Below are 16,404 nucleotides of genomic sequence, written 5' to 3'. Positions count from 1 at the left end.
CTTGTGATAATAAGGGGGAAGAAATGATGATCAAATTACAGCTCAGATAATGAGCTAAACTGATTGATATAACAGGTAGCATTCTCAGTCACTCATGTATATGATTAACTCATTTAATATTCAAAACCATCCTAAGAAGTAGATGATATCAGCCGCTCATTTTAAAGAAGGGAACTAAGGAACAGAAAAGTTAAGTAGTTGCCAGAAGGTGATCAAGTTCATAAAAGGCAGACTGGCCTCACACTTAGGCCATCAGGCCCTGAGCCCCAGCTGTACCAGCAAATACATACTACGAGTATGAGCAACTGCTCATTGTAGGTTTTTGAACCAAAGTTTAATAGAAAATTCTTACCTCTGGTTTGCTGAGGCTGGATGAAACCAAGGAACCGGATCCCACGTCCAAATCCCACTGTTTTTTACCATGATTCTCAGGATCCAAGGCAGCAATTCGCCCATCTAAAGTGCTGATAATCACTAATGATCTATAAATTTAAAAATCAACAAGACAAAGTTTAAAAGGTATTAATGGTATCAAGCACTTACAGTATACACTGGAAAGAAAACCAGGCCGTCCTCAGACCTCTGGCTGCTGGGGGAGAAGCGCCACCTCCTCACAACACTTGCAGTCTTGCTATCGCTGTTGGTCTAAAGCCCACCAAGACCACTGTAATACGGACTTTATCTGTTTATGTCACTTATAAAAAGCCCCAGACTCCTGCGTCACCACCCGTTCTCACACTGTAATTCCCACATGGAATTCAATATTCCCAGTGCTGTCCTCTTCTTCCTTTCCCCAATCCCTGAAACCGGAAACCATTCACTTGCCTTCTTGCTTGAGTAGAAACCTGGATCTTCCTGAGAACGTCACTTCCAAAGCAAAGAGACCACTTTTCAGACCACCTTCTTTCTCTCCTCTCTACAAATCCTCAGGATCAGATTGCTCCCGCCACTACCCCTCCCAGTAACTGTCTACTGATCCTTGGGTCACTAGCCTCCCTCCTTGAGGATTTCAGCTCCCAGTTTTAACTGTAACTATTAACACAGCCTTTGAGTTTTCATTATCTGTTAACCCTGCCTCATCCACTGCCATGGCAAAGTCCTAGCCCTTGGCATTACCAATTGCCACAACTCCCCTGCCCCACTGAAATTTCAAGCATTCCAGCCCCTGCCACCAATGCCTTTCCAGCTCATTTCCTCTGCTTCCCACTAATCTCTGACCGCCCCAGAGCATACAAGCCATCAATCTGACACTTTTACCCTAAGCTGCACCATCATTAGGCCCTCACTTCTTTTTTTTACTGAGTTTAAATCCCACAGTCCTTCATTCTGACCACTTCCTGGCCCCTCACTCATCACACTTAGCAGAACTCCAACCCTGGTTAAATTCAATGATCTGCATTTTCTCACTCTTGCTTCCGTGCAGTTGAATGTGGCCAAAGGAAAACACAAACATGCTGACTGGACTCACTTTAATCATGGCCACCAATGTGAAAAGGGCTATTAATGCTCCCCCACCATCACAGCATACTACCTTGGTCTATCTACTCAACCAAAGGCCTAGGTTAAACTATGTTATTTCTCCTTTCTCCTGAATTTCCAACACTAGCTCTTCCAAGCTCATTCATCTCAGCAATAATCAAAAGAACGTCACTTCCAAGTCTTTCTTTATACTACCTGGACCCATGCATTCTACCTTTCCTCCAATTACTGCGGGTGAATTGTTCATGGTCCCATGTACTACCCACACTTCTGCCCAGACAGCAGATCCCTATTTGCCAGTCTTCACATCTCTCCTCGTGCTCTTATATCAATTATTTCCCCTCTACCAGAGCATTCCTCTCAATGTTCACACCTGCTATTATTTTCCCCAACCTAAAAACCAAACCAGTTAAACAAAATGAACCATTCTCCCCCCTCTAAGCTTCCAAACCACTCCATTTCGCCTCTGGAACAAAACTCCTTAAAAGAGTTCATAGACTTTCTGTCTCCAAATCCTCTCCCCTTCTTCTGTCTTGAACTATTTCTAATCAAGATTTTGCTTCTGCCACTTCACTTGAAAGGTTCTTGTTGGGGTCATTGAGATGACCTTCATCTTGAAAAATCCCAAGGTAAGGTCTCAGTTCACTTAACCTGTTCTAGCAGCACCTGACCAGCAACATCTCCTGCCTTTCATGTGACATACTCTTTGTGTGGCTTCCAGTACACTGTACTATCCTGATTTTTGTTTCTTAGTTGTAGGCTACTCTTTGTCAGTTTTATTTTCTGGTTCTTCCTCACTGCTTCTGTCTCTCAAAGTGTTCTCTACCCACATGTACTTTTTTTGATGGCCTCATCCAGTCTCATAGCTTAAAATACCATCTATATGCTGGCAACTCTCAAATTTGTATCTCTCCCTAACTCTGGACTTACATACCTAACTGCCTACCAGACTTATAGGGTAGAATGGCTTCTCCAGAATGACTTCTCTAATTCCTCAAACACATTGTGATTTTCCCTCAAGGCCTTTGCAGCTACTATTCCTTCTGTCTGGAACATATTCTCCTAGATATATAACAGGCCCACCCAAAATATCTGTTGAATGAAAGAATGTGTTATACAGTTGTTCTAGGAATTTGTTAGGTATATTTGTCTGCTTCAAAGGCTGTGCAAATTCCAAATTCCAAATACACACATTTATGTTTCACTTTAAGATTAAAAATACAACTTTCATCTTTTCTATTTCACTTGAAATACAATGTATACAAATTCAAAGTGAAGCTATAAGTTGACCAAGACAAAACAGTTCAATAAACTCATTTGAAACCTTTCAAAGAACTTGTTTATTAAATGAATAAATTTATCAAGTAAATAAATAAAATTGTTAATTTACTTCCCCAACTATATACTAATTCTCATTCTGAATTTTTCAAATGGTAACTCTAAGTCTAATTTGTGAAAATAAAGATTTTTGACATATTACAAATTCTAGTAATTTTAGATAACTAACCAAAATAAAAGGAACAACTCAACTACCCTCCCCACACATTACCCTGCTTTCTAAAGAGAGAGAGCAGGAACTAGGCGGGAAGATGGATACTATGAGGAAGAAAATTATTTTATAATGAAGGGCATAAAAAATTCATACCTTAGATGTGCCAATTTACAAATAAATGCAACAGAATCTAATTAAGTTAATGATCCAAGGTTCCGAACCAAGTTAACTCTTTCCTAGTACCACTGTAGAAATGTCTAATTATTCTGTTCAGTAACCATTAACCACAAATAAATGGCTTAATGAAAACCACTCTAATTGAAATAAAACTTAGCATAAGCAGTGTTAACCCATGAAAAATTTAGATCACTGCAACACTTCAGATACTATTTTTTGTTTTAAATTCAGAATGAACATTGTTTATCACCCTAGCCATTCTACTTATAACAACAACAACAAGAAAAACAAAACCCTGTAATTTTTCTGAGTATGTAATTTTTCTGAGCAGAGAATGGTAAAATTCTAGGTCTCATCTTCAAAAGAAAGAAAAATCCAACAATAAAATACGCATATGTGTCTGTGTATATAAAAACTACATTTTAATAAGTCACTTGGAGTTTAACATCTAACGATTCTTTCACGGACAACTTACTGCATTTGAGTCAAGAGTTCTGTTTTTTTAAACAAGATAGTTTTAGATTTTGTACTATATCTAGAGAATAAGTGTAAATTTGAGTAACAAAAGAAATACAAACATAGGGGCAGGAACAATTAAGTATATTATTCTCTTAACTGCTTTTGATACTTAATGTAATCTGGTTCTTAGATTTGAATGGGGTACCCTTAATTCTTTTAACTCTCTTAATGGGAATAAGAGTAAATACCCTACAACTCCATCAGGCATTAAAACAAACAAACAAACAAAAACCCCTTCACTTTCTCGTCTGCTACAAGCTAGCCATAATATTCACTGTGGGCACCTTCCCAAGCATGTCTCTGGAAGGAAGTACCCCTTCTGCTGTGGCTGAAATTGAGCAGCATGACAGGGCGTAAAAGATGCTACGATTTAGACTATTACGTCTAATCACATTCTAAGAGAGAGATGCTCACGGACATACTACCAACTGAGAAAAGTATCAAGTAGACAGACAATGCTGAATGCAGGGATAAACAGAGGATAGCACTGAATGTTCAAAACAAACATCAATCAGAGAAGAAAAATGAACCCCCCTCCCCAAATAGGGAGACTATAAGGCCATTTTATATCCCCACAATCCATTTGCTCCATTTTCAGGTTTCTATGAACAAGATAAAAACCCTTAACATATTCAAGAATTGGCGGGACTGCAGAGGCAGCATTTCCTGTGGAGAGAACTATAGCTCTGAAATCCTACCAGCGCTCACATCCCCATGACTATGCACTTGTTCTGCTCACCGCTTCATTCCACCTGCTTTCTCACAGGTAAGATCTGACTACTTCCCTGGGTCAGTATAACTCAAACTGGCCTGATCATAAAAATTATCTGGGGTGCTTGTTAAAAGCCAGTAAACATTCCTGGGTCCCATCCCCAGATGGGGCTTGGGAGCCAGAGCTTGACAAGTATCCAAGCTGAGTCTTGCAATAAGACCAGGTTGGCCGATACTGACTTACCTCAAAGGACTGTTTCCTTGAGTAAAAGAATAATCTATTACCTGGATGAAGAAGGCCTATTGGCCAACTCTGCCAATAAACTCTTTAGAAACTTCTATCTCTTCCTTACACCTTGCTCTACTTTACAAAGGCATTTGTTTGGATGATTCAACAGTAAGCACTGTTCTCTTACGCATGACCCAATTCTTCAAAGCCATTCTCAAGGTTTTCAACAAACTCCTCCTGCCAGATCCATTCTCCTCATCAAATCTGTCTGCAGCAGCAGCTGAAAAAGTGCTGGGCTCCTTATTCTAGACCTTCTCCTTACTCCAGCTTCTACAAGGCCACTTCCCTTCATCCCATCATTCCTAGCGCTCTCAAACTCCAGGAAGCAGGCCATGGAATTCTGGCTTTAGCCATTGCCCACAGCTTCACCTGTAACATGACAGCTCCCAAACCTATATGGTGTTTACAGTCCACTGACTCTCTCCCCGCTCTAGTTCTGCATTTGCAGCAGGGCATGCTTGTTACCCGACAATGTGTTCAGATAAATCTCCTCTCCTACATAGTTCTCCATGTACTCTGTCACTCAACATTTACATCAGACAACAAGTCTACCTTCTCCCTCACACTCTACATTTAAACAACAGTCAGCTACTATTGATTCTATTTCTGAGGCTTTTGAATCTTGTCCTTCTTCATTACTACTGCCTTTGCCCTAGAATTGATTCTCACTTCTCATCAGAATACCTTCAAAAGCCTTTCTGGCATCTTTTCCTGCCTCAGGTCTCTGTCCCCTCTGCAGTTCCAACAGTTTTGTTTCTATAACAGAAATTCTATAAACTTCTGAAGCTTCCTGTGCTCACAGAATAAAGGCCACACTGCTTGGTATACCACATAGAGCCTTTCATAATCAGGCAAAATCCCCTACCCTACTGCCATACACACACACACACACACACACACACACACACGTTTCTTAAATTTTCAACAAAGTTCCTTTTTAATTTATCCTTTATCTCACATCTTAAACAATTTCATTTTAACCAATAAACATTATTTCTAATGAACTCCCCCATTTCTAGAGAAAATATTTATGTACCAATCAAAATACTGAAGATTTCTGAGAAGACATAGCTAAGATTACTATATTAAGTTCGATATAATTCTAGTTCAAAGCCAAGAAACTTGACTGTTTTATTAGCCTTCTCCTCACTGGATATCCAATTCGTTCAGTTATTTAAAAATACTAACAATCTCATGGATCCCCAATTGTACCTTTGCAGATCCACAGATGTCCAGGAGCCCTGGCTTAGAAATCACTGCTCTGGGCTCTGCTGCGTAGACTGGCCTTGACACTTGACATTCAAGGACTCACTCACTTGATACTTCCATTGTCTTTACTCTCAAACTACTCCTATGTCACTCACTATCCATTCTCGTGTAGTTAATTCTTTAACACAATGATCTCCCTGTCAGACTTAAGGCTCAAGGGCTAGCTCAGCGGCCCATTTATCTACTTAAGGCACCAAACAGTGCCTAGTCCCTAAACGAAGTGCAATAAATGTTTGTTGAATGAAAATGAAACATCTTAGTAGGGCAGACACTATGATACATATAAAAAAAAAAAAAACAGAAGCTGAGAAAGATGTGAAAAGATGTGACTTGCTCAAGTCATGCACCAAATAAGAGGTTTTAGATAGAAGCATGAATTTAGGTTTTTAAACCTCTATCATTCTGTTAACAGTAAGTTTTCATTAAGTAGTGACTACTATATTACTATAATGTGCATTTTGTTCATTCTCATCAAGAAGCCATTTATCCTGTTACTGCTCTGATTTACCCTCAACCGAACAGAAATGACCTTATGCCAACGAAGATCCTATTTTTAAAAAATTGTTCACTCTGACTTAAGTCACCCAGAATACCTGCTTATTTACAATTAAGTTTATCAAGAGTCTGAGAAGTAGATGCTGAATTCTTTGATACAATAATTCTAAAGGAGGCTTACTACTTGTAAAAATTTCCCATGTGAAAGAGAAGCAGGTGACAGGAGAACATTACAGTGAGTGAATAGTTTCTACATTAATAACTGCTTATTTTTAAATTTCTCATTTTCGTTCTTTGGAGAGAGGTGGAGAGGGGAAAAAGCTCTAGAAAATTAAAAATGTGATTTAGTTAAACCCGCTTTTTGATAGATGTAGCCAAGAATCCTCCATCTAAACACATGCTGTTAGTCAAGAAAGCATATGTTCTTGTTCAAAAACCAACTAGTACTAATTGGACTGTACTTCTCAGTCCTCACCTACTAAGTAAATCTTCAAATCAAACTTCCTTTATTTAAACATATCACAAGACTAACCCTGCCCCAAATCAAAACAAACATGTCAAATACTACCAAATAGACTGTGTAACTTTGACATATCAGCTATACCTTAAAGAAATACCATTTAAGTTTTCAATGTTATAGACAACCTGAGCAACATATATTCTTTCTCTATCAGATTAAAACAATTTTGGACACACATTTTCAACTTTGTTCTAGGAAAGATTTTTAATCAAAATGGTCATTTGCAAACAGAACAGTGTGAAAAAATAAAAAACAAAGTTAACCCCCCACACACACATTTAGTTCTGTAACTTACAAGTTCTCCTCCCTGTATTTTAAAATAATTTGTTGCAAAAATGTTCAGTAGCTTTTCTCTCACAAAAAGAGGAAAAAATCAGATGAAAGTTCTCAGGCAGTATTTAAGAAGTGAAGAGGTGTGTTGGAGCTACAGCTCACAGCAGCTGATGAAGACCAAGTCTCTTTCTGCAAAATGCCTAGGTGTGTAAAGGCTTCAGAGTTGGAATAAAGAAAGGAGTCTCCTCAGTCCTCTCACATATCATATCTAGAGCCCAGGTGTCAATAAAGCTAAAAAGACAACTGTAGACAGGAAGGATAATTCATTACTTGCCTCAAGGTTTATTTTGGCTTACAAATTGCCTTGAAAGTTATCCATAAATTCTTCTTTTTTTTAAATTAATTTTTTGAAAGATTTTACTTATTTATTTGACAGAGATCACAAGTAGGCAGAGAGGCAGGTGGGGTGGGGGTGGGTGGGGGAAGCAAGCTCCCTGCTGAGCAGAGAGCCCAATGATGCTGATGTGGGGCTTGATCCCAGGACCCTGATCATGACCTGAGCCAAAGGCAGAGGCTTAACCCACCGAGTCACCCAGGAGCCCCCTGATTCTTCTTTAAATGTGATTTCTAGTTAACTTTAAAAGTCGGGGTCAGAAAAGTGAGCAGTACTGGGACCAGATGACTGAGTTCTCTTTCAACACTGTATGCTGAAATTCTATTATTCAATGGGTATATTAGCTTAAACAAACAAACAAAAAAAGCCTAATTATGAATCTGAGAATCTGAGGGTGACCAGATTCCGTACCACGACTCACAGCCAATCAGTTTGTGAAAGGATAGACAGGAGAGAGAAATAAATGAAATCATCTTACATTTGCAAACCATTTTCATGTTATCTCATTAAATACAAAGAATACAGTTCACAGATGACAAATTAAAGAAACAGCACAGATTAACATTAAATTTAGTAACACTGTTGTTAGAGGGGAATTAGAAGGAGGGCAGGGGGAGGTAGAAATAGGTTACAAATTAGTGTGACAGTTAAGATAAAATTAGTTCTTTACTACTTCTGAGGTCATCAGAGGCAGTCACTATGAAGATGCCCACCCCATAACCCCAAGTAACACTTAGCAATTTGCCGGTCTGCGTTGGAGTCAGGAAACAGGGAATTCTTAACTATGCCAATGTGCACAAATCTAGCAGTGAGGCGAGACTGCAACTTTCTTCCCAGCTTTCCTTAGGGAGCATCCCATTTAAATTTCAACTAAATGTAACGTTCAACAGAAGCACTGACAAGGCCGCTATCAGAAAAAAACAAGTTTATTTTAGCTACTTTTTAAAGAAAAAAATGTTTATTCACTCATTCCCATGCTCTTGATATGTAGAGAAAAGAAGTTAGGATAAAACCAATGAAAACTCCATCAAGGGAAGAAAAATGAACCAGAAAGTCTATATTGCTTCCTGGGCATCAAAAGACAACATGCAAAAAGAGCGACCTTAATTCCCCACCTCCCTCTTTTTAAAACAGTTTTGCAAGTACCATAGTTCTTCACAGCTGTTTGTGAGAAATGCTTGGTTAATTCATGTCTGCTCCCCTAATCCTCTTCCTTTAAACAAACAGGATACTGGTCTGTTATTATGGAACACTGACAGTTTCTGGTTTTTCACTTTTTTAAAGAGCACTTAGGAAGAAGTTTTATAAACTTTGCATATTGATCTTTTGTTGATACTATCAATTTACTTATCCAAGGCTTCTCAAACTTTTCACACTATCTCAAGCTACCAGGCACACCCCTATCTCTTCTTAGAGAATTCTGTTAGCAGAAGATCATTTACGCTCTGCCAGGCCCAACTCTTCTATTTTCACTCTCATTTCTGAAGAGGAAGTAGTCCTCCTGCTTGCCAAGGAGATCCTCTTCAACTACCTCCACTCCCTCCTCCATTCCTTTCTTTTTCAACGAGTCTATGCAGGCTCCTTACTCTGAATGTATACACTTGTCTGCTGTCAGGCTGAATAGGGCCGAAGGAGGAAGTGGGGCTTTAGAAGGAAGAATCCTGACCGTCTTACAATTTGAGGGGTCTCTGCTGCTTGACTTGAATTCTTACGTATGCTCACCTCCAAATCCCTCCTCGTTCTTCTCAGCCCTCACCCGACCCTCCAATCCCGCCAGCTGGATTTCTGTCTCCTCTGCTGGCTCATCTTCTCTAAAATTTAAGGCATTCATTAAGGTCTCATCATGAGCCTTCTCTTTCTCACACGTTCACCTCCTTACCCTGACCCCCCCCTCCAACTACAGTCGGTCTCTTCTACCTGCCTCCCAAATTTCTCCCTCTGGATGGCCTGCCTGTACCTTCAAGTCACGTGTCCAACAAGGAGCCCATGACCTTTTCTTTCCTGCTCTCCTCAATCTCCCCGCTTTCCCATGTGTGCTCCCATCTTCTGACCATCCCAGCTCAATCTGTGGATGGGGGCGTCACTGAGGAGGAATCAGTTCATTTGCTAAGAACCAAGATTCTGCCTCAAATCTTTCAAATCTCTCCTGTCCTAGACCCACTTAACAACAAACTGTAATCAGACCTTGCACCTTGCATTCAAAATACCCTACACAACACTTCTCAAACAATAACTCTCAAACTGTCACGTGCCTGGGAATCATCTGGTAATCCTGTCAAAATGCATATACTCCTTCAGTGGGTCTGGGGCTCGCTGGCTTCTGATTTCTAACACGTCCCAGGTGATGACGATGCTACTGGTGTGAAGACTCGACACATACGATCTGGTCCTAACCTATTGTTCTAGTTTCATCTTCCACAACTCCCTGCCCAACACACATGTGCATGTCTGTATCTCCCTCACATACACAGAGCACACACATGCACACTCACACAGAGGAATACAAACAAAAATGTTCCCTAAACATACTTTCTAGCTTCTGTGCCTCTCTTGCTGTTTCTTCAAGTCCAGTGTCTGCTCATTATGATCCTACTCACATTTCACAAACCAACTCACTCTGCCACAGCCTTCTCTTCCCTTTTTTACCTACTTTACCGCAGACCCCACCCATGGAACACCACAAAAACCTTGGGACAGTCAGGGCACTTCATTTGCATTACTTCTGCTCTGTCCTGTCCTTATGGGTCTCTTCAGTCAATCCTCACTGCTAGGGAACACCCTCCTCCTGGAAGGCAGGGACGTCTGCCTAACCTTTGTTAACCCTGGGGCATCTTGTGGGTTGTCCGTGCCAGTAAGCTCCTGTGGCGGGTGGGTCTGTACTCCAAGAAAAATGAAACATCTCACTTTACTTCATGTAACATACTTCCAGCAGGGGCTTCAGACACTTAAGATAAACAAAAACACTCTTCCAGGAATGTTAATCCCTTAGCAAAATCTATGAAAATATGGTCAAATATGTGCTACTTAAAGGAAAAAAATATCTACACATAAGCATTCATACAGTGCCTAGAAAATTTTGGTACTTATCCAATTTTAGTAGTCACCAGGTATATAGATCAAGGTTCTGATATTTAACTGAAAATCAAATCTAACTTGTTGGGATCTAGCAATTGCTACATTATAAACTTACAATACGTTCTAATCCAGATTCTAGCCCACTCTGGTTTAATTTACCGAATGCTCCTTCTATCCCCCCATTTGTTAGATGGGAGGGACATCACTTTCTCTCCAGTTGTGCTGAGATTAACTGCCTGCAAAATACTTTAGCATTAAAATACCTTACATTTGTGTCCAGATTTTGAAAAGTGTTTAAAAACACGTACCTTGCAGTAACATTTTAAGGAGGCTAAGCAAACTAACCAAGACAACCCTATTTTAAATGTCTAGGTACCTTAAGCCCTCTAAATATCAAAGAACTGCCAAAATTCAAGACCTACCAGCAGCTCTTAAACTTCAGTGCGTTCAAGAACTGCCTGGAGTGCTTGTTAAACTTGCAGATTTCAGGTTCTTGCCCCAAGAAAGTCTAATTCAGTACCACTGGGGTGGGGCCTAAAACACTGTACAGTTAACCAGCACCCCAAGGCGATTCTGATGGAGATGTTCTGCAGATCTCCGTTCGAGAAATACTGCCCTCACCCCCGGTCCAGGGGCCACTACAGGGTTGAAAGGTTGAAATGGAAATGTAGAAATGTCATAGTAAAGTCCCTTTCCCAAACTGATGTCAACCCAGCAGAGATACGAATGACTCATGGAAGAAGGAAAACGGGAGGGAGTCCTTGCAACACGAATAAAGTTCGAAAACAAAAAAAGAGGGAAAGTGACGTTTCTTTCCCATCTTTGCGCTCCATTCTCTGAGCATCCACCCTCCGGACACATTTGAATATGCTGCTTTTGCCTGCGAGCAAGGACCGGAGAAAAGGCCCATCGCTGGCCCGGGGGATGGGAACGCGGCCCCGCGCTTGCTCCCGGGTCACCAGCTGTCCATCCTCTGAGAGAGACCACAGCAGAGGGGGAGGACCCCGAACCCCAGGTCCTCCGCGGCACACGTGCCGTAAACAAGTGGCTCACCTGCCGCGCGGTCGTAGCTCGGCCTCGTCGTCGGGTTCGGGGTCCCGCGGCTCCTGCTCCACCGCGGCCGCCGGCACAGCTTCCGCGTCCTCCACCGTCACTTCGGCCGTAGCCACGGCCCCGGCCGCCGGCACCCGCGCTGCAGAAGTGGGAGCGGCCGCTGCCCCCAGGCCGAACGCCGTCTCTGCCTTCGGCGCGGGTAGGTCGGAGGCGCGCCCCGCGGCCACGGCGCCCGCAGCCAGTCCCAGCAGCAGCAGCAGCAACAGCGCCCGCGCGAGCGTCCCCGGGCGGGTGGCGCGCTCCATCAGCGTCCCGCCCCGCGTGCGAGCATGGAGGTGCAGCCGCCCGCGCCTGCCCCTCTCGCTGCTGGAAGCGCCTGACCAGGACGAGGACGCGCTGGGCACCCTGCCGCCGCCCCGACGGCCTGGACAGCTGAGCGGAGCTCCACCGGCCACGTCTTAGCCCGGCCTCCGCCACCGCCACCTGAGTGACAGCCTCCCTCAGTCATCTCCCATTGAACAAACTTTCCGCGCGTCTCCCCCGTGATTGGCCGCGGCCACCGTCACTCTGGATTCCTAGGCTAGTCCTCTTGGAGAAGGTGGGCTTTCCCCGGATGTCAACATCACGCCTGCCAATCAAATCGTATTGCCGTCTCCCGAGGTTCGGCCCTCTTCCGGACGCGCTTACCAATGAGAATCGCCCCTCCCCTCAATCCCCTCTCCTGATTGGTAGGCTCCGCTGCCCGAATTACATTTCCCTGGAGCAGACTGGTCATCGCTGCGGTTGGCCTCGCCCCTAAAAAATGAGGCGCTAGAGAAGACTCGAAGATCATTGGTAGAAGTGGATGCCCCTCCAAAGGTCTGAGGTAACTTCTTCTTGATTGGTTGGAAGCGGCACTTAATACGTGGCCGAATCTGACTGTGGAAGTGGATGATCCCAGATGAAAGCGGGAGTAGGAGGCGAGTCCCTGGTGGCCGGGAGGCGGCCGATCTTAAAGGAGCTGCCACTGTGGTTCTTCTAAAGCCTGCTCTGTTTGGAAAGGCAAAAGCGAAGCAGGAAACATAAGTGACGGTCCGGGAGGTGTGGTCCCCAGAAGTGGAAGAGACAGGGCGGGCCCAGGAGAGTATCGTGCGTGTGGCCGCGCTGGGGCTGAAATTGCAGCCTGCTAGAGATGTCGGGGACCCACGGAGGATGCATGTACCTGACACGCCCCCTTCCTCGTTACAAAGGGGAAGGAGCCCGGGCCCAGTGCCTTGCCCTCCCTTGTCCGAAGTCACACGCCTAGTGCTCCAGGCTCCCCGACTTGATCCAAGCCTTCCGACCCTGGTCTGGCATGCTTTGCGCCTCACCATAGGGCTCTGACGAAGGCGAGATCAAACTGCAAAAGGCCAAACTGCAGAAAATTTGAATGTTCAACTAAGGCATTGGGACTTTTCATACAGCAGTTAGAGACCCTGAAAATTTTTGAGATGAATGAAACAGCAAAATGCGTCCTTCGGCAATGCGTTCAGAAGAATAACACCAAAGATGAGGAAGCTAGCTGGGAGAGCATTGCCTCATCAAAACTGGAGATTTTTTTTTAGAAGTCACTGACGTACAAACAGGCTCTGATCTCCTCCTCCGAAAGCAAAACAAACAAAAAGCCCCACTTCCTCCTGCACATCCTACCACATCTCCCTTCTCGTCAGAACAGCAAAACTCTCCAGTGTTCTAGTGTCACTGTCGTCGATTCCTCTTCTCTCCCTCTCAAGCACACTACCGTCGGGCTTTCAAGTTCACAATTCCACCAAAACTGCTCTCACTGAAGCCACCATTGCTGAAAAGACAATTCTGTTGTCATCTTTTCAGCTATATTTAACCCAGTAATTCAGTCTTCCCTGCGAAAATGTATTTCCCTGGTTTTTCTGCCCCATGGGCCAGGTCATAACCTTCCTTAGGCATCATTTTAACTGAATTACCTTAAAGGTTATCTACAAATACAGTTACATCCAGAGGTACTGGGGGGGGGGGCGGTTAAGGACTTCATAGGAATTTGGAAATGGGGGAGGGTACTCAGTTCCGCCTCTAACAACCAGATATCTTCACTTCTGTCAAGGTTCTGTTACATTCCCAGTGAAGCCTCTCCTGACTACCTTTTTTTTTTTTTTTTAAGATTTTACTTATTTGACAGAGATCACAAGTAGGTAGAGAGGCAGGCAGAGAGAGAAGGGGAAGCTCTCTGCTGAGCAGAGAGCCGGATGTGGGGCTTGATCCCAGGACCCTGAGATCATGACCTGAGCCGAAGACAAAGGCTTTAACCCACTGAGCCACCCAGGTGCCCCCTGACTACCCTTTTTAAAACTGAAACATGTCCTACATGTCACTTCTTAGTTCATTCAACAGGACAGAGGGGAAAGAGACAAATGGAAGGGAAGATTGCAGTTGCTGTAGATCGAAGGAGATGATTAAGGAAGCAAGATTCCAGAGTATCAGGGGAAACAGAGGCATGTCTTTCATGTTGAAAGTTGAAGAAGTACCCCTACAGAATAGCTTACTTTTTTTTTTTTTTAAGATTTTATTTACTTATTTGTCAGGGAGAGAAAGAGCACAAGTAGAGGGGAGCAACAGGCAGAGGGAGAGGCAAGCAGAGGGAGAAGCAGGCTCCCCGCTGAGCGACGAGCCAGATGGGGGACTCCAGGACCCGAAGGCAAACGCCCAGCCAACTGAGCCACCCAGGCGTCCCAAGAACAACTTACTTTGAAAGAAAATATAGGTGAGAGAGTTCAAACTAGCTGATCATGATTTACTCAATAAAACAGAAAACAAGATTTCCTGCCAAAGTGATATTTAATGGATAATATAAGAAAGGTGTCAAAAAAATTAACAGGAGCTGAAAAACGATTATTGACTATTTGTAATGATCCATTTGAAATTAGCTAGTGTATATATGTTAGTGAACGTAGTCTTCATGTTTTTTTAACTTTTTTAAAAAAATGATCATGGCATGAACAGTAATCTGAGCTAATGAGTTAGGAGTCTGCTTGTCACGTGCAATCGATGTCAAAGTTGTGTTCATTTATTTATTCATTACCACTTAGCAAGTACCATATGAATAAGGATGTTAACAAAAGAGGCATGGTCCCTGCCTTTCTGGAGCTTAACATTTTCTCTAGTTAAGGAGACTGACACTGTTTTAATAATTACATATATATTTATATTTTGAAAACAAAATAAATGCCATGAGGAAAAGGCACAGGCAGAAGAGTTCGGTGGTGGAAAATGCCAGTAAGGACAATCAAGGTTTATACTCTGAAAAAAACATGCGAATATTTCCATTTTGGAAAAAGAAGAGTCATAATCATGAGTCATGGTCAGCTGACTAGGAAAAATAACTTGAAGGGGAGAAGAGAGAACCTGCCAGTTTGGGGACAACATGGAGAGTCATGGTGCCTGCATGGGAGCCATGGACTATGACTGTGAGTTCCTCAGGGAAATTTAGGAGTAGTTGGAACCAGGTAAGATAGCTGATCAATGAGCCTGAGCCGGGAAAAGAAATTGGTGCTTAGGTATCTGAGCCAGTGTTGCCATGGTTAGAATTGAGATTCTAAAACTGAGCATGGTCCGGAAGTAAGCAAAAGAGGTCAGTGATTTCAAATCACAAGACTCGGTCTATTAGCAGAGAAAGTCTATACCTGGTGCTGTCTGAATTTGCTCTCTGTCAAGAGCTTTCCTCAAAGCCCCAGTAAGGGACTTCTGCTTAACTTTCACAGGCCAAGACCATGTCAAATAGTCATCTGGAGCTAAAAAGGAGGCACACTGCCACTCTGAACAAAACTAGGGCTCTGCTGGTGAGGATGAGGGAAAGAATTTGTAATCCACACTATTGCAGTTTAATACATGTACTTGTAGAAAGTGCCTGCCTGAATAAGTTTCAGCAGAGGTACATACCAGACAAGGTAACGGAACATTCCCACCATGCTTGAGAGCTTCCTTGTATCTCCTCACAGGTCCTTCTTCCAGCCCAGGCCCTGGGTAGTCACTGATCTGTCTTTTGTCATAATAGATTTTCTAGAATTTTTAATGTAATTATACAGTTAGACACTTTGTGTCTGGTTTCTTTCACTTCATATAATGTTTTAAAAATCGTTCATGTTCTTATATGTATCAACACTTTCTTCATTTTTATTGCTGAATTGTATTCCATTGCCGGTTGGTATACATTGGGATATTTCCAATTTGGGACTGTTGAGGGTAAAGCTTCTATGAACCTGCATATTCAAGTCTCTATGTAGGTATAGGTTTTTATTTCTTTTGAGTAAAGTGGAATTATTGGCTCATTTGGTTGATGTATGTTAACTTTATCTGAATCCGTCAAGCAGTATTTGTGCTCTGCCTAGATCAATCAATCCCCACATGAAGAGTGTGAGAGTATAAATTTCTGTTGTTTTAAGCCTTGCATTTGGGGATGGTTTCTTTCTTTCTTTCTTTCTTTCTTTCTTTCTTTCTTTCTTTTTTTAAAAAGATTTTATTTACTTATTTGACAGAGAGAGAGAGTTCACAAGTAGGCAGAGAGGCAGGTGGGCCTGGGGGTGGGGCGAGGAGCAGGCTCCCTGCTAAGCAGAGAGCCCAGGGCTCGATCCCAGGACCATGAGACATGACCTGAGCCGAAGGCAGAGGCT

General features: G+C 42.8%; 1 protein-coding gene across 2 annotated transcripts in view; it reads right to left on the bottom strand.

Moving 5' to 3' along the window:
- The window catches only part of EIF2AK3 (eukaryotic translation initiation factor 2 alpha kinase 3), a 65,590-nt gene extending 53,211 nt beyond the window's left edge, over positions 1 to 12,379 (bottom strand). The window contains exons 1-2 of one of the 2 annotated variants that reach the window (XM_082745418.1): positions 11,747 to 12,379; positions 353 to 482 (exon numbers count right to left, since the gene is read on the bottom strand). In XM_082745418.1, coding sequence (XP_082601544.1) covers positions 353 to 482; positions 11,747 to 12,051 — 435 coding nt within the window. In that variant the 5' untranslated portion in view covers positions 12,052 to 12,379. The remainder of the gene's footprint in view (positions 1 to 352; positions 483 to 11,746) is intronic. The other variant, XM_082745419.1, reaches the window with a different exon arrangement.
- Positions 12,380 to 16,404: the final 4,025 nt, after the last annotated feature.

This window comes from Mustela nivalis, assembly GCF_964662115.1.
Source record: "Mustela nivalis genome assembly, chromosome: 8".
NCBI lineage: Eukaryota > Metazoa > Chordata > Mammalia > Carnivora > Mustelidae > Mustela > Mustela nivalis.
Note: the sequence above shows the minus strand (reverse complement) of the source record. Positions and strands in the feature narration are given on the sequence as shown.